This window comes from Nerophis lumbriciformis, linkage group LG08, assembly GCF_033978685.3.
Source record: "Nerophis lumbriciformis linkage group LG08, RoL_Nlum_v2.1, whole genome shotgun sequence".
NCBI lineage: Eukaryota > Metazoa > Chordata > Actinopteri > Syngnathiformes > Syngnathidae > Nerophis > Nerophis lumbriciformis.
The window spans coordinates 4,240,254-4,267,500 of NC_084555.2; the positions used below are offsets into that span (position 1 = coordinate 4,240,254).

General features: G+C 41.0%; 1 protein-coding gene across 1 annotated transcript in view; it reads right to left on the reverse strand.

Annotated features, from left to right (window-relative positions):
• Positions 1–377: 377 nt before the first annotated feature.
• The window catches only part of bmp4 (bone morphogenetic protein 4), a 27,873-nt gene continuing 1,003 nt past the window's right edge, over positions 378–27,247 (reverse strand). The window contains exons 2-4 of the mRNA XM_061968160.2: positions 20,772–20,894; positions 15,568–15,932; positions 378–1,671 (exon numbers count right to left, since the gene is read on the reverse strand). Of these exons, the coding sequence (XP_061824144.1) occupies positions 815–1,671; positions 15,568–15,925 (1,215 nt within the window). The 5' untranslated portion in view covers positions 15,926–15,932; positions 20,772–20,894 and the 3' untranslated portion in view covers positions 378–814. The remainder of the gene's footprint in view (positions 1,672–15,567; positions 15,933–20,771; positions 20,895–27,247) is intronic.

The following is a 27,247-nucleotide window of genomic DNA, read 5'->3' on the forward strand; positions in this document are numbered from 1 at the left end:
TTGAAAAAATCTGATTCCAATCGGATTCAGACTACCTCCTTATGTGGGCCAAATCTGATGCTAAAACATCACATTTGAAGCATTTTGTAGCGTTTAAGACTGGCCAAAAAATATCCGATCCGTGTCACTTGATGGTAAAGAAATCTGATTTGGTGTCCAATGTAAACGGAGCCATTGACAAGACCATGGGTGGGGTCATGTGACTGTTAAAAAAAGCTAGAAAGAAATGATAGAAAAAAAACATTCTTTTATTTGGGGAAACAAATGGTACCAGAGATGTATTCTCTTTTTAGGCGTACATGTGTCTACAACACCCCTTAACACTATTTTTTTTTTTTGCATACTTTACGTGAAATGATTAGCTTTCTGGGAGCGGGGGGGTTTAAATTAATGACTTTAATATCAATGCAGAGAGGTTAAATAATGCCAAATGTACATTGCCGAACTGAACAAATCCACACAGTGCTCGGATTGATGAAAATTCTGTTTGGTTCTTCTGGTGTGATAGCAATAAATATTACCAGTAAATAAACTTTGTCATGTCTTAAGATGTTTGTATACAATGTACTTTATGACATGTTTTTTACGTTTAAATTGAGGACTCAATTTATTTTTTTATATGTAGATATAAATATATATATATATTTTGTCAAAATATATGATCAAGTTGTCAGACAAAGAAACAAAAAAAGTGAGACAAAATACACCTCAACATACAAGTTATAAATAAGGGTCCAAGTGAACTTTTTTTTTGGAAGTAAAGACCTTCTGCTGCTTTTTTTTTTTTTTTTTTTAAGTCCTGGTATTGGTTAGCTTAGCGGCAGCCGCAGCCTTCCACCACCATTTCCTGGTAATTTTTTAGGACCACCTTGTCGTGTTCGTCCAGGTAGAGCATGGAAATGGCGCTGAGCTCCGTGGGCACACAGCACGCCTTGGGAATGTTGTTGTTGACAGAGTTCACCAGTGTCTGGACGATGGCGTGGTTGGTTGAGTTTAGGTGATCGGCCAGGGGGAAGGGGCACTCCCCGTGGCAGTAATAAGCCTGGTATCCAGGTGGCGCCACTATCCAGTCATTCCAACCCACGTCGCTGAAGTCCACGTAGAGCGCGTGGCGCCGGCAGTTGCGGTTGCGCTTGCGGCCCCGCTGCTTGGGGCTACGCTTGGTCCGCTTTGTCAACGTGTGGCCCTTCCCGTCGTGGCCGAAGGTCACCAAGAGGGGGCGTATTTGCTCCCAGTCCTCGCCCGGCTCCTGGTGGAGCGAGCGGCTGACGCGGACGTGTTTGCCGTTGTGGCGGGGCGTCTTGTTGAGGTGGAGAACTTCCACTGCCAACCCGTGATTGGGGAGGCGCTCACGAGTCCAACGCAGCACGGCGGGGCTGACGTCAAAGCTTTCCCATTGCGACGTGTTGTGGCGCACCAGTCGCGTGTCCAGAAGTTGCGTGATGAGCTGGCCGGGCCTCGGGGACTTCAGCACCTCGTACACGTTTATCCGGTGTAGGCCGTCTGAGAGGATGTCGCCGCCCGCCTCGTCAATCTGATGCCGGTAGAGGCGCAGTTCGGCTGAGGATAGCAGCTCATCCTCGGGAATGCTACTGACGTTGAAGAGGAAGCGAAGGGGCGTGGCCTCACCGTCTCTCACAGTCTCCAACTCCTCTACCCTCTCCATATGCTCTGAAAGTCATCAATAGGAGACATTGTTAGGAATTGTCTAATTTCCGTAGGTCAACTTCCAGCAGAACCGTACCGTATTTTCCGCACCATTAGCCGCACCTAAAAACCACAAATTTACTCAAAAGCTGACAGTGCGGCTTTTAACCCGGTGCGCTTTATATATGGATAAATATTAAGATTCATTTTCATAAAGTTTCGATCTCGCAACTTAGGTAAACAGCCGCCATCTTTTTTCCCGGTAGAACAGGAAGCGCTTCTTCTTCTACGCAAGCAACCGCCAAGGTAAGCACCCGCCCCCATAGAACAGGAAGCGCTTCTTCTTCTACTGTAAGCAACCACCCGCCCCCGGAAGAAGAAGAAAAAACGCGCGGATATCACCGTACGTTTCATTTCCTGTTAACATCTGTAAAGACCACAAAATGGCTCCTACTAAGCGACAAGGATCCGGTTCATGAAAAGACGCAATCTCTCCATCCGCACACGGATTGCTACCGTATTTCACAGCAACTGATATTCCTGTGAACCGCACTGTGGAACGGGAGCACGTACGGTGAATATTCGCACCACAGGGAATGAGAAGTCATCCTTCACTGTGGTTCTAGCTTGCCATGCTAATGGCCAGAAACTTCCACCCATGGTGATATTCAAAAGGAAGACCTTGCCAAAAGAGACCTTTCCAGCCGGCGTCATCATAAAAGCTAACTCGAAGGGATGGATGAAGAAAAGATGAGCGAGTGGTTAAGGTAAGTTTAAGTTTACGCGAAGAGGCCGGGTGGCTTTTTTCACGCAGCTCTGTCCATGTTGATATACGTATGTTTGTGATTGCACATTTGCGTACATTTTGGGAGTGAACAGAGTTGTTAGAACGCTGGTTTTTAATATATTATTAAAGTTTGACTGACCTATCTGACTGTTTTTTTGACATTCCTTTAGCGCAGTTAGATGCGGCTTACAACACGGGGCGGCTTATTGGTGGACAAAGTTTTGAAATATGCCGTTCATTGAAGGCGCGGCTTTTAACCCAGGGCGCCTTATGGTGCGGAAAATACGGTACTTGTTCCCTGTTAGAGGTAGCTATTCCTATCATTTTCGTCCTTTTTGGTATATTCAAGAAACAGACGGTAATGTAAAATATGGCCTTTTCTAAAGATGGATATGTGAGACTTTTATTAGTAGATTGCACAGTACAGTACATATTCCGTACAATTGGCCACTAAATGGTAACACCCCAATAAGTTTTTCAACTTATTTAAGTCGGGGTCCACGTAAATCAATTCATGGTATAAATTAGGGATGTTCGATAATGGCTTTTTGCCGATATCCGATATTCCGATATTGTCCAACTCTTCTTTAATTACCGATACCGATATCAACCGATATATGCAGTCGTGGAATTAACACACTATTATGCCTAATTTGGACAACCAGGTATGGTGAAGATAAGGTACCGTATTTTCCGCACTATAAGGCGCACCTAAAAACCACACATTTTCTCAAAAGCTGACAGTGCGCCTTATAACCCGGTGCGCTTTATATATGGATAAATATTAAGATTCATTTTCATAAAGTTTAGGTCTCGCAACTACGGTAAACAGCCGCCATCTTTTTTCCCCGTAGAAGAAGCGCGCGGTGCATGCTGGGATATGTGACGTTTCATTTCCATTTGTGTGTTTATGTAAAGACCCCAAAATGGCTCCTATTAAGTGTGTTGTCTGTCTAATTATAAATAATGCAGACGAGGCGTGTTAACTGAGTTCTCAACGTTTACTCACAGCGTGCTCATAACCACATTCTAACTCCCAGCATACAACAACGCTTCTCAGGGCTACCGCGCATGCTCGTAACTATCGTTGCATGCTGGGTAGTGTAGTTGTTATATTTGCTAGCTCATAACAGCACATTGAGAGACACGCTTACGCGCTTAATTCAATACTCGCCGTCATTCCGGGTGGATTGACAAAAGACCTCCAGCCGCTAGATATTGGTGTCAACAGGGCATTCGAAGCTAGACTGCTAACTGCGTGGGAACAATGGATGACAGAAGGCGAACACACCTTCACTAAGACGAGGAGGCAGCGCCAGACGACGCCAACATCTGCCAGTGGATCGTAAATTTGCCCAACTTTTCACTTCGGACACCGAAGACGAAGGATTTACGAATGAAGAATAACTTCAGAAAGTGAGCGCTATGTTTATTTTGTGTGTTGTGACATTAACGTTCGAGCAACATTATGTTGCTATTGCTCTGCACTATTTTGAATTTTACTATGTTTGTGATTGCACATTTGCGTACATTTTGGGAGTGAACAGAGTTGTTAGAACGCTGGTTTTTAATATATTATTAAAGTTTGACTGACCTATCTGACTGTTTTTTTGACATTCCCTTTAGCGCAGCGTAGGCGCGGCTTATAGTCCGGGGCGGCTTATTGGTGGACAAAGTTATGAAATATGCCATTCATTGAAGGTGCAGCTAATAATCCGGTGCGCCTTATAGTGCGGAAAATACGGTAATTTGGAAAACCAGGTATGGTGAAGATAAGGTACTTTTTTTTTAAATTAATAAAATAAGATAAATAAATTAAAAACATTTTCTTGAATAAAAAAGAAAGTAAAACAATATAAAAACAGTTACATAGAAACTAGTAATTAATGAAAATGAGTAAAATTAACTGTTAAAGGTTAGTACTATTAGTGGACCAGCAGCACGCACAATCGTGTGTGCTTACGGACTGTATCCCTTGCAGACTGTATTGATATATATTGATATATAATGTAGGAACCAGAATATTAATAACAGAAAGAAACAACCCTTTTGTGTGAATGAGTGTAAATGGGGGAGGGAGGTTTTTGTGGGTTGGTGCACTAATTGTAAGTGTATCTTTTGTTTTTTATGTTGATTTAATAAAAAAATAAAAAAATCGATACGATAATAAAAAAAAAGGTACCGATAATTCCCGATATTACATTTTAACGCATTTATAGGCTGATAATATATATAATCTGCATCTCTAGTATAAATATATACTATCAGCATAATACAGTCATCACACAAGCTAATCATCAGAGTATATACATTGAATTATTTACATTATTTACAATCCGGGGGGGTGGGATGTGGAGGGGGTTGGGGTGGGGGGGGGGGGGTTAGGTTTGGTTGATATCAGCACTTCAGTCATCAACAATAATATCATCTGAGAAATGGACATTGAAACAGTGTAGGTCTGACTTGGTAGGATATGTACAGCGAGCAGTGAACATAGTGAGATCAGAAAGCATAAGAACAAGTATATACATTTGATTATTTACATTTGATTATTTACAATCCGGGGAGGTGGGATGTGGTGGGGGGAGGGTGTTAGTCTAGGGTTGTAGTTGCCTGGAGGTGTTCTTTTAGTGCGGTTTTGAAGGAGGATAGAGATGCACTTTCTTTTACGCCTGTTGGGAGTGCATTCCATATTGATGTGGCATAGAAGGAGAATGAGTTGAGACCTTTGTTAGATCGGAATCTGGGTTTAACGTGGTTTGTGGAGCTCCCCCTGGTGTTGTGGTTATGGCGGTCATTTACGTTATGGAAGTAGTTTGACATGTACTTCGGTATCAGGGAGGTGTAGCGAATTTTATATAAATAATTTTATATGCTGTTGATAAAAGTTTAAGAAAATGCGCAGATTCCGTCCAGTGTTAATACTATAGTTCTGTAGGTGGCGATAGTGCAAAGCAGTTGATAACTGTCAAACAATTGAAAAATAAATAATCTGCCGCCTTCTGTGGATCTGAGTTTTCACAATGATACATTTAAAAAGTTAGCCGTCCAGATCATTTCAGTACCCAGGTTTGATAAAGGCATAACCTTTGATCTGAAGAGCATGGAAAAAAAGCATTTCACTGTGGTGTACTCTGCATATGACGAATAAAACCCTTGAGCCTTGAACTTGAACCTTGATCTGACGTTTTTGTGCCTGTCGAAACTTAAGGGGATCCTGTTTTGCAAAACCAACTCTTCTTACCGTTGGCACCTGTTTTTCATGTATTTGGGATGCCCATAAGTTCTGAAAACGTGAAATGAAACCAAGGAAGCATGGCGGAGAAATTTATAAAACCATCTTGCCTTCTTTTAAACTTGCTCCCAACGAGCCATTTGGAATTTGAGAATTAAGTGACGTCTTCCTTCCTCCTTTTTCTACCGCTTGTCCCTTATTGTGCCTTAATTACGTCAGTGGATTTCTCCATAACGTGTAAGGCAGAGGTTTAACCGAAGAGCTTTGCACTAGTCTGCGATTTTTATTCAGTTGTAGTCCAAAGTTGTAGTCAATAAGTTCTTTATTTTCTTCTATCCTTTAGTTGTGGGGCAGAATGGCTCATACATGCACGTGTGTGCTCAAATCCTCCGCTGTTGCCATTTCTAATGCAAAGTAGCGTACCGTATTTTCCGCACTATAAGGCGCACCTAAAAACCACAAATTTGCTCAAAAGCTGACAGTGCGCCTTATAACCCGGTGCGCTTTATTACGATTCATTTTCATAAAGTTTCGATCTCGCAACTTCGGTAAACAGCCGCCATCTTTTTTCCCGGTAGAACAGGAAGCGCTTCTTCTTCTACGCAAGCAACCGCCAAGGAAAGCACCCGCCCCCATAGAACAGGAAGCGCTTCTTCTTCTACTGTAAGCAACCACCCGCCCCCGGAAGAAGAAGAAAAAACGCGCGGATATCACCGTACGTTTCATTTCCTGTTTACATCTGTAAAGACCACAAAATGGCTCCTACTAAGCGACAAGGATCCGGTTCATAAAAAGACGCAATCTCTCCATCCGCACACGGATTACTACCGTATTTCACAGCAACTGATATTCCTGTGAACCGCACTGTGGAACGGGAGCACGTACGGTGAATATTCGCACCACAGGGAATGAGAAGTCATCCTTCACTGTGGTTCTAGCTTGCCATGCTAACTTCCACCCATGGTGATATTCAAAAGGAAGACCTTGCCAAAAGAGACCTTTCCAGCCGGCGTCATCATAAAAGCTAACTCGAAGGGATGGATGGATGAAGAAAAGATGAGCGAGTGGTTAAGGGAAGTTTACGCGAAGAGGCCGGGTGGCTTTTTTCACACAGCTCCGAAGGCGAACACACCTTCACTAAGACGGGCAGACAGCGCCGGACGACATACGCCAACATTTGCCAGTGGATCGTAAATGCCTGGGCAGATATTTCGGTCACAACTGTGGTCCGAGCTTTCCGGAAGGCAGGATTCACAGAACTACTGGACAACAACAGCGACACTGACTCCGATGACTTCGACGAGACGGAACCGGCCATTTTGGATCCCACGCTTGCGCAACTTTTCAATTCGGACACCGAAGACGAAGAATTCGAAGGATTTACGAATGAAGAATAACTTCAGAAGGTGAGCGCTATGTTTATTTTGTGTGTTGTGACATTAACGTTCGAGCAACATTATGTTGCTATTGCTCTACACCATTTTGAATTTTACTATGTTTGTGATTGCACATTTGCGTACATTTTGGGACAGAGTTGTTAGAACGCTGGTTTTCAATATATTATTAAAGTTTGACTGAACTATCTGACTGTTTTTTTGACATTCCCTTTAGCGCAGCGTAGGCGCGGCTTATAATCCGGGGCGGCTTATTGGTGGACAAAGTTATGAAATATGTAATTCATTGAAGGTGCGGCTAATAATCCGGTGCGCCTTATAGTGCGGAAAATACGGTACTTATGATATTTGTCAGTAGACTCGATATGGAAGCACTAATAACTACAACATGGCTGATGGGGAGAAGACGCAGTCAAAGGGGGTGTGGCCTGGAGGAGACCTTCGGCTGGTACAGAGGACCGCCCACAAAATGGTCTGTAAAACAAAATCTATGCAAATTTACGACCAAAGCGCCACCTTTACATGTTATGTAGACCACAAGGGAAGTGTTTTAAATTCTATTAAAAAAAATCATGCTAAAACCCCTTTAAAATCCTTTCTAATGAGGTCAATCAAAGGGGCTGTTTGCAACTTTTACACAGATGCCGAGAGATCTTTTTACCTTTTACGGCTTTGAGCACGTAAAGACATAACTAGGCCCGTGCGTAACACGTATGTTGTTAGCAAACAATAGTGATTTGTATAGCTAACGTTAGCTATTATTGAATGTTTGATTGATTGAGACTTGTATTAGTAGATTGCACAGTACAGTACATATTCCGTACAATTGACCACTAAATGGTAACACCCGAATAAGTTTTTCAACTTGTTTAAGTCAGGGTCCAAGTTAATCAGTTCATGGTAAATGTATATTCTATCGTAACAGCAACATGACTGAATTTTGTGTGAGTGACAAGCATGAACACCAAACAAATTTGAGCAATTTTAATTCAGTATGATTAGTCATTGTGAAAAATATAGACGCTTTAAAAGTATATGTTTTCTGGCAGGCATATTTCAATGGCAACATAAGCAAGTCGCAAACGACCCCTTAATTGATGTTTCGAAAATCCCATAATACCTGACAAAAGGTCATGTGAAAATTGTCCCTAATTTAAAAAAGTTGAGGTAAAACTCAATTTTTCATTTTCCAAGGCATTTTCTCTACCCCCACTAGGTCACCTGCTCAGTGGCTAGTGGTCGCCCTGAGATCGGTAGGTTGTGAGTTCAAACCCCGGCCGAGTCATCCCAAAGACTCTAAAAATGGGACCCATTGCCTCCCTGCTTGGCACTCAGCATCAAGGGTTGGAATTGGGGGTTAAATCACCAAAAATGATTCCCGGGTGAGGGTGATGGGTCAAATGCAGAGGAAAATCTCACCACTCCTAGTGTGCGTGTGACAATCATTGGTACTTTAACTTTTTTTTAACTTTATTGGACTTTAAGCTGACTGTTTCTGCCATACCTTTGCAAGGACCAAAAAACGGTAGCTATGTTTGGTCAAAGGGTATTTTAAGAGTACCGCCTCAGGGATAAGACCTTCTGGCCCGAAATGTGCAAAGATAGACTACTTTTCCAAAGGAATATCCATCACTTGTGGACTCAATTCCTTTTCCCGAGCTCTTTGCTGCAACACGCATCACGAGGAGGGTGGTGATTAACGTACCACAGCTACAGTATAAACACAGTGGAGGCTCCCTGTTCCTCGCTCGCTCTGCAGATTTCTGGCAAGATCACCATTGTTGGAGGGGACTGGGGGGGGGGGGAAGAATGTTGTGTCTACTATTTTCCTGCTCAATCCACCCCTGTTATTTCACACCCAGACCCTAATCTTGCCCAGGTGGTTCTCATTATTAAAACCCCGCTGTGCTTGTGATTAGCGCCGCGGTTTGTTCGCATAAGATATTTGTCATTTTTATCCCGAGCAAGGTGGATAAATGAAAAAATGTCGAGTGAATCTCACATTTGTGGAGACCTGAAAACCTGCACTCCCACTCAAAAGAGCTCAAAGCATATTATTAACATAACTTAGCGCTAAAAAAACGGAAGGGTGAATTATTGACCAAGGAAGAAGTCTGACACACATATACAGCTTCTTTCTGACTACCACTTTATTTTAAGTCTACTTTATAGGTTTGATTGATTGATTGAAACTTTTATTAGTAGATTGCACAGTACAGTACATATTCCGTACAATTGACCACTAAATGGTAAGTTTTTCAACTTGTTTAAGTCGGGGTCCACGTAAATCAATTAATGGTAAAGGTGGATTATAATTTACTTTCTATGAACGGACCAAGTACACAAAAATGTAAAAAAAAGTTTATCTGGCCAGTACTCATAGTAATATTCTTGGTTTATACTGAGATAACCTGTTGAAAACTGGCGTCTTCTGCAGTGGACATGTGTTTTTGGTCTTTTCTTTTTGTCGGAGTTATGAATCTCAGGAAAAAATAGTTTAAGTAATGCTGAACACTAAAGTCCACTGCAGAGGACGCTAGTTCTCAGAAGGATCGAGAAAGCAAAATGTGCATACTTTTTCAGGTAGATTTTGCATTCATTTACCGTATTTTCCGCACTATAAGGCGCACCTAAAAACCACAAATTTTCTCAAAAACTGACAGTACGCCTTATAACCCGGTGCGCTTTATATATGGATTAATATTACGATTCATTTTCATAAAGTTTCGATCTCGCAACTTCGGTAAACAGCCGCCATCTTTTTTCCCGGTAGAACAGGAAGCGCTTCTTCTTCTACGCAAGCAACCGCCAAGGTAAGCACCCGCCCCCATAGAACAGGAAGCGCTTCTTCTTCTACTGTAAGCTACCACCCGCCCCCGGAAGAAAAGAAGCGCGCGGATATTTCGTTTCATTTCCTTTGTGTGTTTACATCTGTAAAGACCAGACTACAAAATGCACGTACGGTGAATATTCGCACCACAGGGAATGAGAAGTCGTCCTTCACTGTGGTTCTAGCTTGCCATGCTAATGGCCAGAAACTTCCACCCATGGTGATATTCAAAAGGAAGACCTTGCCAAAAGAGACCTTTCCAGCCGGCGTCATCATAAAAGCTAACTCGAAGGGATGGATGGATGAAGAAAAGATGAGCGAGTGGTTAAGGGAAGTTTACGCGAAGAGGCCGGGTGGCTTTTTTCACACAGCTCCGTCCATGTTGATATACGACTCTATGCGCGCCCACATCACAGATGGTGTCAAAAAACAAGTGAAGCACACAAATACAACACTCGCCGTCATTCCGGGTGGATTAACCAAAGAACTCCAACCGCTGGATATTGGTGTCAACAGGGCATTCAAATCACGACTGCGAACGGCGTGGGAACAATGGATGACCGAAGGCGAACACACCTTCACTAAAACAGGCAGACAGCGCCGGACGACATACGCCAACATTTGCCAGTGGATCGTAAATGCCTGGGCAGATATTTCGGTCACAACTGTGGTCCGAGCTTTCCGGAAGGCAGGATTCACAGAACTACTGGACAACAACAGCGACACTGACTCCGATGACTTCGACGAGACGGAACCGGCCATTTTGGATCCCACGCTTGCGCAACTTTTCAATTCGGACACCGAAGACGAAGAATTCGAAGGATTTACGAATGAAGAATAACTTCAGAAAGTGAGCGCTATGTTTATTTTGTGTGTTGTGACATTAACGTTCGAGCAACATTATGTTGCTATTGCTCTACACCATTTTGAATTTTACTATGTTTGTGATTGCACATTTGCGTACATTTTGGGACAGAGTTGTTAGAACGCTGGTTTTCAATATATTATTAAAGTTTGACTGAACTATCTGACTGTTTTTTTGACATTCCCTTTAGCGCAGCGTAGGCGCGGCTTATAATCCGGGGCGGTTTATTGGTGGACAAAGTTATGAAATATGCAATTCATTGAAGGTGCGGCTAATAATCCGGTGCGCCTTATAGTGCGGAAAATACGGTAGTTGGTACTCAAGCGTATTTTCAACGTATCTGTCTTTTTTGATAGAAAGTCAAAATGTCATGACCTGAGAGAAAAGGAGCACTTGATTTTGTCACCTAAACTCACCTACTTAATCTTAATCCGAGCTCACCTACATAATCTTGCCCCATTTGAGGGTTGTTTTCGTTTATCGGAGCAATTTTTCAATGAATTCCTCATTTCGATAATTTATCGTGTACTCAAACATATTTTAAACAAATGGTAATATTTCTTTTTTTTAAATTGGAAACAGATAAAATATGCTGTCCAATTAAAAAAAACATGTATTTGTAATTTTTTCTGTTTATCGTAAAATCATTGACTGTGACTATGATAACTAGAATGAAATTTAGGAGATACAAAAATGTAAAATGTAAATGTTAAACATGTAGTTTATCTGAAAAACAACAAATGTGACCTATATTTATTTATCGGTTATTGAAAAAAACGTATGGGCAAAATGCAGAGATAGAAAAAGGACATTTGTAAGGTAAGAGCTATTTTTTTAATGTTATCGGGTTTATCGGTCATAATTTCTCATACCTACAATTTATTGTGCACTCCGAGTTGGTACGCAAAACACTTCTTTAACCAATTTTAAATATATTTAAATTGTATTATAAACACATAAACTATGCTGTTCAACTAAAAACATGTATTTGTATTTTTTTCTTTGTATCGTAAAAACCAATGAATATGAATGTGAGAACTAAAAGGAAAATTAGGAGATACAAAAATGTAAATGTATTTTATCTGAAAAAAAAACCCAAATGTGACTTGTATTTATTTGTCGGGTACTGAAATAAAGGATTAGTGAAATGTGGAGATAGAAAAATGACATTTGTAGGATCAGAGCTATGTTTTAATGTTATCGGATTTATCGGTCAGAATTTCTCATATCAATAACTTATTGTGCACCCCTAGTTTGCACTCAAGCATATCTTCAACAAATGTTCATTCTATTTTAGTTTTAATGAAAACAAATAAAATATGCTGTTCAATGAAAAACATAAATTTGTATTTTTTTTTCTATCATAAGACCAATGGATAGGAATGTGAGAACTAAAAGGAACGTTAGAGATACAAAAATGTTAATTTCTTTTATCTGGAAAAACAACAAATATTACTTTTTGTTGGATCGAATATTGAAAAAGAGGATTAGCAAAATGTGGGGATAGAAAAATGACATGGAAAAATAGCTAATCATTGTCCCGTGATGTTTTATCCATTAATATTTGTGACACAAATGTAAATTTGATATTTTTTTGATAAGTAGATAAATGATAAATGACTAGATCAAGTAATACTGGTTGCAACTGCAGGAAAGGTGTTTAATATTACGTATTAAGTTAAGGTTACCTTATAAACTAATGTAAAATATGCTTTGGTGTGTGTGCTATGCTAGTTCAGTGCACCTAAAGATTTAAATCAGGGCTATTGAACTACATAATGAAGAGGGCCACAATTTCAATAGCCGAAGGGCTCAGGGGCCGGACATCGAACATTTTAAATTTGGATGTTTTGTCATAAAGTGCCTCTGCAAGTTATATTTCTTTGAGAATGTGTTTACTTAATTTCCAAAAAAATTTGCTTTTACACGGTATTGTCAATAAATTAATTTTCTGCCCTCGCTACTCGTTTCCAGCGTGTGCATCTGGACAGATAGTTAACAGCATGAAGAAACAAAAGCTACAGATATTTTGTTGAGGATTGATGTTTCTACTCCTTTTTCCTTCATTTAGGTTAGTAACACGATCTGATAGCTCAGTTACAGCTCGTGTTATTCTATTCTGTGTTATACGTGTTTTATGTTGCACGATTGCGCCAAGTAAAATTCCTAGTTTGTGAACCCGTTCTCAAACAATGGCAATAAAAACTCTTCTGATTCTGATTCTAAGACTTAAAGTATAAAAATAAAAAAACATTACAAAAGTAAAACATCCATTGTGCATTTTACACAAATAATGTCCATTGTGTATTTTACATAAATGTCCTTTGTGTATTCTACATTGATAATGTCCATTGTGTATTTTACATAAATGTCCATTGTGTTTTCTACATTAATAATGTCCATTGTGTATTTTACATAAATGTCCATTGTGCATTTTGCACAAATAACATCCATTGTGTATTTTACATAAATAAAAATGGAAGGTTTAGTGTTAATAAACTACAGATGTTTACACATAAATAAACCAACCTTCACAGCAAACATTGCACACAATGAATGACTGAACACAATTAAACCTAGGGTGTAGTGGCGTTACTGCCCTTTACTGGTCAAATTTAGCACTACATGTATTAAATGAGCTTTGATAAACCAGAGTAACTTGGACAAAAACACCATGACCACCAATACAAAAGACACCACTAAGTCAGCAATATCAATACAAATCCAACTAAATATCTTCATGCACAATATAAACTTACCGTATTTTCCGCACCATTAGCCGCACCTAAAAACCACAAATTTACTCAAAAGCTGACAGTGCGGCTTTTAACCCGGTGCGCTTTATATATGGATAAATATTAAGATTCATTTTCATAAAGTTTCGATCTCGCAACTTAGGTAAACAGCCGCCATCTTTTTTCCCGGTAGAACAGGAAGCGCTTCTTCTTCTACGCAAGCAACCGCCAAGGTAAGCACCCGCCCCCATAGAACAGGAAGCGCTTCTTCTTCTACTGTAAGGAACCACCCGCCCGCGTAGAAGAAGAAAAAGCGCGCGGATATCACCGTACGTTTCATTTCCTTTGTGTGTTTACATCTGTAAAGACCACAAAATGGCTCCTACTAAGCGACAAGGATCCGGTTCATGAAAAGACGCAATCTCTCCATCCGCACACGGATTACTACCGTATTTCACAGCAACTGATATTCCTGTGAACCGCACTGTGGATACAACGGGAGCACGTACGGTGAATATTCGCACCACAGGGAATGAGAAGTCATCCTTCACTGTGGTTCTAGCTTGCCATGCTAATGAAACTTCCACCCATGGTGATATTCAAAAGGAAGACCTTGCCAAAAGAGACCTTTCCAGCCGGCGTCATCATAAAAGCTAACTCGAAGGGATGGATGAAGAAAAGATGAGCGAGTGGTTAAGGTAAGTTTAAGTTTACGCGAAGAGGCCGGGTGGCTTTTTTCACGCAGCTCTGTCCATGTTGATATACGTATGTTTGTGATTGCACATTTGCGTACATTTTGGGAGTGAACAGAGTTGTTAGAACGCTGGTTTTTAATATATTATTAAAGTTTGACTGACCTATCTGACTGTTTTTTTGACATTCCTTTAGCGCAGTTAGATGCGGCTTACAACACGGGGCGGCTTATTGGTGGACAAAGTTTTGAAATATGCCGTTCATTGAAGGCGCGGCTTTTAACCCAGGGCGCCTTATGGTGCGGAAAATACGGTACAAAAATCTGACAAGATTTCGTGATTAAGCTTACACGTGTGAATTTCTGCCATTGTTGCTTGTCTCAAACAGTGTGTGATGACTCGAGCACTGGCTGGGGATAGAACATTAATACTTTGTTGTCCAGTTGCTGTTAAAAATCTGATTTTTGCAATTAATTTAGATTTTTCCAGGGTTGATAGTGCCATTTTTGGATTGAATGAGTAGTCTTCTTCTACTCACCCCATTGCTGCTTCATTGTGACACATATGTCTGTTTCCCCCTGCGGGGTGGCGGGAGTACTGCATGCATGAGCAAAACCTAGTTTGAATGGTTTCATCGAGCCTATTTGGGTGATGTCCAACTGAAATCTTTGGCGGGCTAGATGCGGCCCACGGGCTACCAGTTGTATTGGCCTGATTTAAAGGTTCCCAAGTTCATCTCACTCGTTTCCCCTCGCACTTGATCTTTTTACCCTTCACCCGTTAAAGGCTTTCCAACCTCAATTCACCTCCAGCGGATCAGTCAACCCGCAGGTTTCTCCGACATTAATCAAAGCCTCTGCCTCGGTCGCCACAACGTCGTCCCGTCCCCTGCGTTGCACCCGGCCCCTATGAGACTGTTTTTTCCATCCCGCCGGAGAGCTCCAACGTCTGCTCTCGGCACCCACATTGTTAGCCGTTTAAGCGTCTTTATTTAGAATGCGGCAGAGTACCATTAAAGATAATTGCACGTTGAGGAAGGTCCTTTTCGAAAAAAAGGAGACCGTCTGTAAGGCAGTCCAGTTTTGTTTTTTTTCCCTCGAGCTGCTCGCTCGCAGGGTGTGGTTAGAAGGCGGTAATATGAAGGTATGCTTCTCCTTAAGCTGCTAACCAAACACTTCAGTCGAACGAGGCTCTTGAGAGTTTTTCTAGCAGATTTTCACAGCTCGTCAGGCAGTGTTTGGTGACCACATCCTTAAAAATCTTTGGTTGTAGTAATAAGGGTGGAGCTGTCGTCTAATCGTGTTTCAGGAGATGTTTTAATACTCTGCAGACTGATGAAATCACAACTTCCAACTACACATCACAGTTTTTTTCCTCCTTACCCTCATGGTGGAAGCCCCTCACAGTGTTGGCCCGGCTGGCCGACCTTTCCGGGTACTCAAAAGCGATATCGGCAGCGCCCGTCTCCTCTACCTCCCCAGACTGTAGCCGGTAGAGATCGAGCAGGTAGCGAGGCACGGCGACCGAGCGGCTGGGCCTCGGCCGCCTTTTGAGGCCGAACATGTGCAGCAGGGTGGCCTCGAAGTCCCGCAGCAGTTCATGGCTCTGAGCGTCCGTACGACCCTGCAGGCCCGGAACTTTCTTTTTCCCTTCTTCAGGTATCAGACTAGCATGGTTGCTCTCTCCCAGCAGGACTTGGCATATGAAAAGGACCATCAGCATTCGATTACCAGGAATCATGATGTCTCTGACGGAAGCAGCAGATGGCACGGAGGTTACGGAAATAGCAGAAAGCAACATTCGTGCAAAGAGACAGGATTTCATAACCACTTCCCACTAATTGGTTTTATTAGAGCAGCCTGCTTTGTTTACACTAAAGAAGACCTTCTTTAGATCACTTACATTCGGTTTCTGGTGAAATACTTCAAAGGTTAGACCAAATTTCCCTCGTCCCTCACCCTTCTCTCCACTTTCATTACACAAATAAAATGGCAACCAACGGGTCGTTGTCAGTTTTTAAGTTGACAAGGATCTTAGATTCAACAGAACTAAATTACAAAGCACCTCCAGTTCAACCCTTTAAACCAGGGGTGTCCAAAGTGCATATTGCATATTTTGTGTGTTTGCCATATAAAAACAAGTTTTCTATTCCAAAAAGGGCATTGAAAATTGTATTTAATAATTTAAAAAAATCATAAAAAAATAAAAACTTATAATCGACGGATAAATCTGAACTTGATCTTGAGATGTAAGCGTGAAAATTAAAAATATATACCGTATTTTCCGCACTATAAGGCGCACCTAAAAACCACACATTTTCTCAAAAGCTGACAGTGCGCCTTATAACCCGGTGCGCTTTATTACGATTCATTTTCATAAAGTTTCGATCTCGCAACTTCGGTAAACAGCCGCCATCTTTTTTCCCGGTAGAACAGGAAGCGCTTCTTCTTCTACGCAAGCAACCGCCAAGGAAAGCACCCGCCCCCATAGAACAGGAAGCGCTTCTTCTTCTACTGTAAGCAACCACCCGCCCCCGGAAGAAGAAGAAAAAACGCGCGGATATCACCGTACGTTTCATTTCCTGTTTACATCTGTAAAGACCACAAAATGGCTCCTACTAAGCCACAAGGATCCGGTTCATAAAAAGACGCAATCTCTCCATCCGCACACGGATTACTACCGTATTTCACAGCAACTGATATTCCTGTGAACCGCACTGTGGAACGGGAGCACGTACGGTGAATATTCGCACCACAGGGAATGAGAAGTCATCCTTCACTGTGGTTCTAGCTTGCCATGCTAACTTCCACCCATGGTGATATTCAAAAGGAAGACCTTGCCAAAAGAGACCTTTCCAGCCGGCGTCATCATAAAAGCTAACTCGAAGGGATGGATGGATGAAGAAAAGATGAGCGAGTGGTTAAGGGAAGTTTACGCGAAGAGGCCGGGTGGCTTTTTTCACACAGCTCCGAAGGCGAACACACCTTCACTAAGACGGGCAGACAGCTCCGGACGACATACGCCAACATTTGCCAGTGGATCGTAAATGCCTGGGCAGATATTTCGGTCACAACTGTGGTCCGAGCTTTCCGGAAGGCAGGATTCACAGAACAACAGCGACACTGACTCCGATGACTTCGACGAGACGGAACCGGCCATTTTGGATACCACGCTTGCGCAACTTTTCAATTCGGACACCGAAGACGAAGAATTCGAAGGATTTACGAATGAAGAATAACTTCAGAAGGTGAGCGCTATGTTTATTTTGTGTGTAGTGACATTAACGTTCGAGCAACATTATGTTGCTATTGCTCTACACCATTTTGAATTTTACTATGTTTGTGATTGCACATTTGCGTACATTTTGGGACAGAGTTGTTAGAACGCTGGTTTTCAATATATTATTAAAGTTTGACTGAACTATCTGACTGTTTTTTTGACATTCCCTTTAGCGCAGCGTAGGCGCGGCTTATAATCCGGGGCGGCTTATTGGTGGACAAAGTTATGAAATATGTAATTCATTGGAGGTGCGGCTAATAATCCGGTGCGCCTTATAGTGCGGAAAATACGGTATATGCATTACCGTATTTTTCGGACTATATGTCGCAGTTTTTTTCATAGTTTGGCCGGGGGTGGGACTTATACTCAGGAGCGACTTATGTGTGAAATTATTCACACACATTACCTAAAATATCAAATAATATTATTTAGCTCATTCACGTAAGAGACTAGACGTATAAGATTTCATGGGATTTAGCGATTAGGAGTGACAGATTGTTTGGTAAACGTATAGCATGTTCTATATGTTATAGTTATTTGAATGACTCTTACCATAATATGTTACGTTAACATACCAGTTGGTTATTTATGCCTCATATAACGTACACTTATTCAGCCTGTTGTTCACTATTCTTTATTTATTTTAAATTGCCTTTCAAATGTCTATTCTTGGTGTTGGGTTTTATCAAATTAATTTCCCCAAAAAATGCGACATATATGTTTTTTTCCTTCTTTATTATGCATTTTCGGCCGGTGCGACTTATACTCCGGAGCGACTTATGCGGTACTTATTTTTACACTTTTACGAGCGGAGCCCTTTTGAATCCCTGAAAATGTTACTGGGATTCGTTTTTAAACGTATCGCTTGAAAAATAATAATGAAACAAAATCATAGATGTTATGAATTAAATACCCTTTTAAGGCTCCAATGACTTTACATCAAATATTACACTTTGAACATTTTTTGGGGGGGGGAATGTTGCATATGTTGTGTTTTGGCCATAAAAAAAAAAAGACGGTTTTCTTTAACAAAAGGGGCATAAAACATGACAAATACGTTATAGCAACAGAGAAATCTGAAGTTTATCTAGAAATTTAAGCATTGAAAAAATATATATGTATGGCTTATTTTCTTTCTTTCTTTCTTTAGTTTATTTGGAACATGAACACACTTACATCATAATACATCACACAATTTCATATCATTTCATTTTACATCATGCCCGAAAAGGAGTAGGAAGAAGCAAAGCTTATTTAATCCTACCCCTTTCCCACTTCAAAGCGTTTACAAATATATAGAATCATTTACTGACCTCTTTATATAATAAAATAACATCTATGAATTAGTATACAACAGTTTTGTAATATGTAATTAATTAATTAATTCAGTCATTATTAACATACTGAGATGAAGAATATCTTATTTTCAATAAGGTTGAAAGTATTTCTCATAATTCTTCTTTTTTGTACTCTGTAAGCACTATTATTTTGAACAACCTCTTAAACTGGATCATATCAGTACAATTTTTAACTTCTTTACTTAATCCATTCCATAATTTAATTCCATTTGTACATCATTTTAGCTGTTTGCAATTTTACCAAATCACCGAACTTTAATATTTCTGACTTAATAAATAAAGGGTTTGTGTGTTCTCTATATCCAACATTATGTATTATTCTAACTGATCTTTTTTGTAACACGGTTAGCGAATTTTTAATATTTTTATGACCGAGACCCTTCCCTGAGCAGGGAAACCTGCGAAACAGGCTTGTAGGGATGATATAGCCTCTGTGTTTTTTCCTGACCTAATGTATATTTCGCTCTACCCCGATATTGAGCACTGTATAACGGATAAACCACAGAAACCTCGACTATATATATATATATATATATATATATATATATATATATATATATATATATATATATATATATATATATATGTCTTAATAAGGTTATCCAAAAAATAGTGCTCGATACCGTAGTAGAGCGCAATATATGTATGTGTGGGGAAAAAAAATCACAAGACTATTTCATCTCTACAGGCCTGTTTCATGAGGGGGGGTTCCCTCAATCATCAGGAGATTTTAATGGGAGCATTCACATACCATGGATAATATAGGGCACAGAGTGGGTGGGTACAGGCTGGTGTAGGGGCGTGGTGATTGGCTCATGTGTTACCTAGGAGGTGTTTCCGTCTGTGGCGGCATGCTGTTACTTGATGAAAGCGGATACAATTTCACCCTCACCTATGAACCCACGCCAGGAAACCAACCGAAAAAGAACAGAAAACGAAACGACATCATCTGGTACAACCCCCCATACAGCAAAAAACGTCTCAACTAACATTGGACACAAATTCCTCAATCTGATTGACAAACACTTTCCCAAAGACAACACCCTAAGAAAAGTATTCAACAAGAACAACATTAAATTGAGCTACAGCTGTATGAACAATATACGACAAATCATCTCAAACCACAACAAAACAATTGCAAATGAGCCGTCGGCCCCCGGACAGAGCGACTCCAAAACCAACAAAGGTTGCAACTGTCGAAAGAAACCTGATTGCCCTCTCAACGGGGGGTGCTTACAAACATCAGTTGTCTACCAATCTAAGGTAACACGCAAGGACATTAACACATCCGACACATATGTAGGATTAACTGAAGGAGAGTTCAAAACCAGATGGAACAATCACAAGGCTTCTTTCAGGAACCAAAACCTGCGGAATACCACAGAACTCAGCAAACACATTTGGGACCTCAAAGACAATAATGTTGAATATTCAATAACACGGCAAATTCTTGCATCCAGCACACCTTACAATAGTGGTAATAAAAGATGCAACCTATGCTTGAAAGAGAAACTGTTTATTATTTACCGTCCAGACCTGTCATCCCTCAACAAGCGCAGCGAAATTGTAACAGCATGCCGCCACAGACGGAAACACCTCCTAGGTAACACACGAGCCAATCACCACGCCCCTACACCAGCCTGTACCCACCCACTCTGTGCCCTATATAATCCATGGTATGTGAATGCTCCCATTAAAATCTCCTGATGATTGAGGGAACCCCCCCTCATGAAACAGGCCTGTAGAGATGAAATAGTCTTGTGATTTTTTTTCCTACACATACATATATATATATATATATATATATATATATATATATAGTATTGTTTTGGAAAATGAAAAATATCAAAACGGCCCCCTGCGCGCTTGAATTTTTTCACTCTTGGACACCCCTGCTTTAAACAATTTGCACCCCTACATATCGGAAAAGGTACGGCACACTTACTCACCGACAGAAAATAAAGTATGGGAAAACAGTCCATGTTTGTTGGGAGCGGGCGACGGACACGTTCTTCCAGGAAATGTTAGGTGGCGTTGGGCGGCTGCAAGAGAACGGAGGAATGAGCCTGTTCCTGGAAGAAACACACACAAAAAACGTATAAACTTAATTACCGAGTAAAGTACACTTAAGGGTTGCTGCATTTGAATCCAATTTGGCGGAGAAGATAATAAGAGTGGCATTCGTTTTTATACTAAGCAAGCAAGACCATTTTCTTTGGATGGCAATTTAAAAAAGTACCGTATTTTCCGCACTATTAGCCGCACCTAAAAACCACAAATTTACTCAAAAGCTGACAGTGCGGCTTATAACCCGGTGCGCTTTATATATGGATTAATATTAAGATTCATTTTCATAAAGTTTAGGTCTCGCAACTACGGTAAACAGCCGCCATCTTTTTTCCCCGTAGAAGAGGAAGTGCTTCTTCTTCTACGGCAAGCAACCGCCAAGGTAAGCACCCGCCCCCATAGAAGAGGAAGCGCTTCTTCTTCTACTGTAAGCAACCACCCGCCCCCGTAGAAGAAGAAGAAGCGCGCGGATATTACGTTTCATTTCCTTTGTGTGTTTACATCTGTAAAGACCACAAAATGGCTCCTACTAAGCGACAGGTTTCCGGTTCATGAAAAGACGCAATCTCTCCATCCGCACACGGACTACTATTTCACAGCAACTGCCTAAAGACTTTCAAGAAAATCTGGCTACTTTCCGTGCATATTGTAAAAACAAGATAGCTGAAAAAAAGACCCGGCCAGAGAACATTATCAACATGGACGAGGTTCCACTGACTTTTGATATTCCTGTGAACCGCACTGTGGATACAACGGGAGCACGTACGGTGAATATTCGCACCACAGGGAATGAGAAGTCATCCTTCACTGTGGTTCTAGCTTGCCATGCTAATGGCCAGAAACTTCCACCCATGGTGATATTCAAAAGGAAGACCTTGCCAAAAGAGACCTTTCCAGCCGGCGTCATCATAAAAGCTAACTCGAAGGGATGGATGGATGAAGAAAAGATGAGCGAGTGGTTAAGGGAAGTTTACGCGAAGAGGCCGGGTGGCTTTTTTCACGCAGCTCCGTCCATGTTGATATACGACTCCATGCGCGCCCACATCACGCTGGTTTTTAATATATTATTAAAGTTTGACTGACCTATCTGACTGTTTTTTTGACATTCCCTTTAGCGCAGTTAGATGCGGCTTATAACACGGGGCGGCTTATAGGTGGACAAAGTTTTGAAATATGCCGTTCATTGAAGGCGCGGCTTATAACCCAGGGCGGCTTATGGTGCGGAAAATACGGTAAGTTGTTTGTGAAAGCAGGTATGTTTTTAAAAGGATCGAATGTGCCTAAACACTGGAAAGTGTTCAGTTCAGGAACGTATGTGATAGCCGCAACAACCACGGCAGAAGTTATCGTGTCTTTTAGCGCCATGTGTTCATTTACTACACAGATAGATAGATAGTACTTTATTGATTCCTTCAGGAGAGTAACGTTACTTATCTTAATAGTACTAACAACTTTGTGTTTGAATAGAAATCGGATTATTCACTGACATGTTCCTTTGTGGATGAAACTTTGGAAAAACTAATAGAAAATAAATGTTCATTTTTACTCGACCATTGCTGTTTAACGGTACTCCAAAGTTTAACATTTGAAAATGTTCTATCCAAAATAAAAATAAAACAGCTATTTTCTGACAGAAATGATATCTAGCGCAATAAACCTGATTACCGTATTTTCCGCACTATAAGGCGCACCTAAAAACCACAAATTTTCTCAAAAGCTGACAGTGCGCCTTATAACCCGGTGCGCTTTATATATGGATAAATATTAAGATTCATTTTCATAAAGTTTAGGTCTCGCAACTACGGTAAACAGCCGCCATCTTTTTTCCCCGTAGAAGAAGCGCGCGGTGCATGCTGGGATATGTGACGTTTCATTTCCATTTGTGTGTTTATGTAAAGACCCCAAAATGGCTCCTATTAAGTGTGTTGTCTGTCTAATTATAAATAATGCAGACGAGGCGTGTTAACTGAGTTCTCAACGTTTACTCACAGCGTGCTCATAACCACATTCTAACTGCCAGCATACAACAACGCTTCTCAGGGCTACCGCGCATGCTCGTCACTATCGTTGCATGCTGGGTAGTGTAGTTGTTATATTTGCTAGCTCATAACAGCACATTAAGAGACACGCTTACGCGCTTAATTCAATACTCGCCGTCGTTCCGGGTGGATTGACAAAAGACCTCCAGCCGCTAGATATTGGTGTCAACAGGGCATTCGAAGCTAGACTGCTAACTGCGTGGGAACAGTGGATGACGAAGAAGCGCGCGGTGCATGCTGGGATATGTGACGTTTCATTTCCATTTGTGTGTTTATGTAAAGACCCCAAAATGGCTCCTATTAAGTGTGTTGTCTGTCTAATTATAAATAATGCAGACGAGGCGTGTTAACTGAGTTCTCAACGTTTACTCACAGCGTGCTCATAACCACATTCTAACTGCCAGCATACAACAACGCTTCTCAGGGCTACCGCGCATGCTCGTAACTATCGTTGCATGCTGGGTAGTGTAGTTGTTATATTTGCTAGCTCATAACAGCACATTGAGAGACACGCTTACGCGCTTAATTCAATACTCGCCGTCATTCCGGGTGGATTGACAAAAGACCTCCAGCCGCTAGATATTGGTGTCAACAGGGCATTCGAAGCTAGACTGCTAACTGCGTGGGAACAATGGATGACAGAAGGCGAACACACATTCACTAAGACGAGGAGGCAGCGCCAGACGACGCCAACATCTGCCAGTGGATCGTAAATTTGCCCAACTTTTCACTTCGGACACCGAAGACGAAGGATTTACGAATGAAGAATAACTTCAGAAAGTGAGCGCTATGTTTATTTTGTGTGTTGTGACATTAACGTTCGAGCAACATTATGTTGCTATTGCTCTGCACTATTTTGAATTTTACTATGTTTGTGATTGCACATTTGCGTACATTTTGGGAGTGAACAGAGTTGTTAGAACGCTGGTTTTTAATATATTATTAAAGTTTGACTGACCTATCTGACTGTTTTTATGACATTCCCTTTAGCGCAGCGTAGGCGCGGCTTATAGTCCGGGGCGGCTTATTGGTGGACAAAGTTATGAAATATGTAATTCATTGAAGGTGCGGCTAATAATCCGGTGCGCCTTATAGTGCGGAAAATACGGTAACTCTTACAGGCAAATTTGTTTCCGTTCGACACGGAATTTTTCGACATTTCGTCTTACCCCTTTTTGACACTCTTCACCGGGGTACTAGCATTGTCGTCATTTAATTGGTGGTTGTTTCTGCGACACAAAATGCACATTCACGCAAACAAATCTTGTCCTATTGTGATGTTCTTAAGTTATTAAGCAACATTTGGCTTTACCACTCCGAATCCAGCTGAACCCAACTCAAATGTGGCTTTACTAGATCCTTCCCGAAAAGTCGTCACCCCCGGCCTTTGTGTTCTTTAATGGTACAATAAGCTGTAATGGAGAACGCAAATCTCTTGAAAATGACTTCAATCAAAGGATGACACGTCCAAGGAGAGGCTGTTTCTCTCCAAAAGAAACAAAAAAATAAATCTGCTCTAACTTAACTGTATTAATAGTCTTGTCAAGTGAGGCAACATGTGTGAAACTCGGTGCCATGAAAACTGCCTCGTGAGGTTTTTTTGGGGGGGGGGGATTTATGATTTGAACCAGCGGACATGGTGGAAGCAATCAGTGGTATGCATGTGTGTGTACCTGGGCGGAGGGGGGGGGGGGGGATATTTTTATTTGATTTTTGTGTGGTTATTTAACGACCGCAAACGTGTTTATTAGCAACAGTTTCCACTCAGAGTGACGCTGTTTTGGTCATCATTTGGAAATAGAAAAAAAGTGTAAATAAGGGATTTAGTCTCAATCAACAATGTTGGGAATTTATCAATTATATGAAAAAGTTGGGTTTTTATTCTATTTTTTGTATACTTTTGAACACAATTTTAGTTATGATTTTAAATAGTATTAAACATATGTTCCCTTAGGCCAGGGGTCGGCAACCCGCGGCTCTAGAGCCGCATGCGGCTCTTTAGCGCCGCCCTAGTGGCTCTCTGGAGCTTTTTTTTAAAAATGTATGAAAAATGTCAAAAGATGAGGGGGGGAAAACAATTATTTTTTGTTTTAATATGGTTTCTGTAGGAGGAAAACATGACACAAGCCTCCCTAATTGTTACAAAGCACACTGTTTATATTAAACATGCTTCACTGATTCGAGTATTTGGCGAGCGCCGCTTTGTCCTACTAATTTTGGCGGTCCTTGAACTCACCGTCGTTTGTTTACATGTATAACTTTCTCCGACTTTCTAGGACGTGTTTTATGCCACTTCTTTTTCTGTCTCATTTTGTCCACCAGACTTTTAACGTTGTGCGTGAATGCACAAAGGTGAGTTTTGTTGATGTTATTGACTTGTGTGGAGTGCTAATCAGACATATTTGGTCACTGCATGACTGCGAGCTAATCGATGCTAACATGCTATTTAGGCTAGCTATATGTACATATTGCATCATTGTGCCTCATTTGTAGCTATATTTGAGGTCATTTAGTTTCATTTAAGTCATCTTAATTCAATTTATATCTCATGACACACTATCTGTATATAATATGGCTTTTAATTTTTTGCGGCTCCAGACAGATTTGTTTTTGTATTTTTGGTCCAATATGGCTCTTTCAACATTTTGGGTTGCCGACCCCTGCCTTAGGCCAAACTGATTCTCAAACTGTAGTGGTATACAAAGAATCACGTCATTAAATATCCAAACACAGTGTGACTGTTCGAACTGAGTGTAATGTTGCAAATATACTTAATATACTTGTTAAATAAAACCCCTGCCTTGCGTTTAATGAATATTTAGGCCTACTACGCTACTACATTTGAATATTGGTCATATGAGTGTGAGAACCACTGCCTTAGACAATCTCGAGATTGACTTAACGACGCCTCTACTGGTTGCAGCCAATCATTGCATTCAGAACAACCAACCTGCTTAACAACCAATCAATCGCTTCGTATTTTCACCACTTTGACCCCAGGTTGACCTCCGGGCTCTCGGCCATGCCACTGATTCACATTCGGGAAAACGGCAGCTATTGCATGTTCGTGAGAACCGTTGTAGAGCGATAGGACGGTGCAGAACATGATCAGCTCTATTACCCATGGGGTGGAAGGTGTGTGTGTGTGTGTGTGTGTGTGTGGCGGGGACGGGGGTTGTAACGTATGTGTGTGTGCGCATCAGTGACAACAAACGTTCATTGTACAGCGAGTGGGCCTCTCCCATGATTACAGGGATTCATAGCACTCCAAAACACTGACCTATACCAAACATTGTGTAACTGTAACCAGCCGCTTCAAACAAAGCGATGGGAGATTTGTGCTGAAGGGGCTAAAAATCCCCAAATATCTGTGATAATGGCTTTGTTTTTACACATGTTCGGTATTGTTACATCAGCCCAGTTTCAGAGCACATCACCAAACAAGCCGCTACAGATTTTCAACAACAAATAGGCTGCAATTACCCCCCCACTCCCTCTCCCCACTCACACACACACACACCCTTCAGCTTTAAAGTAGAGATAATGTGTTTTTCTTCAGGAATTTGACTATTACAAAGAGTGGGGGGTTGCCACAGGAACAGACCACCCCCTCCACCCCCACCCTTGATTTTTATCCATTTCGGATATCCGTAAGTAGTTAACAGTCAACGGGAGCCGCGGTTTGTGACGTGCCGCAAACATTTCAACTGGCATTAACTGTAAATTAATAGCCACGCCAATAAGCCAGGTGTGTCAAAACTGTAGCCCGGAAGCCATTCGTGGTCGACGCTTGTTAATTACGGGGCCCTGTGGAATGTTCTAAAAGTCAAATTAAACAGGAGGGCCACACTGGAAAAATAATGAAAGCAAAACAATTAATAATAATAATGACTGACATTATATTGCTTTTTAATATATGTGCTGAGCAGATTTTGAGTGATTGGTTTTATTGTGTTTAATGAACTAAAGTTACCATTACTGACCCTGCATTCTAGCACATTTATTTTCCACCGCCAGTGGAGAAAATTTGGACAAGTATAGTACTTTAGGAACGTTTGCTTTTGCTTTAACACATTTCATTAATGTCTCCCTACTTTTTTGGGATATATGCATTTCAGCATTTAAAAATATCCAGCCGATTGTTAAGAATGAATTGAATTAAAGAAACATGGAATCTGTTTGTGTTTAAATAAATTAGACAGCTTAAGTGGCTATCATATAACATATTGAAGAAAAAAAAGGGCACAAAAAGTAGGCTTAAATTCTAATTCAAGAAAATATATTTAACATTTTAATTGATAATTAAATATCCTTTAAAA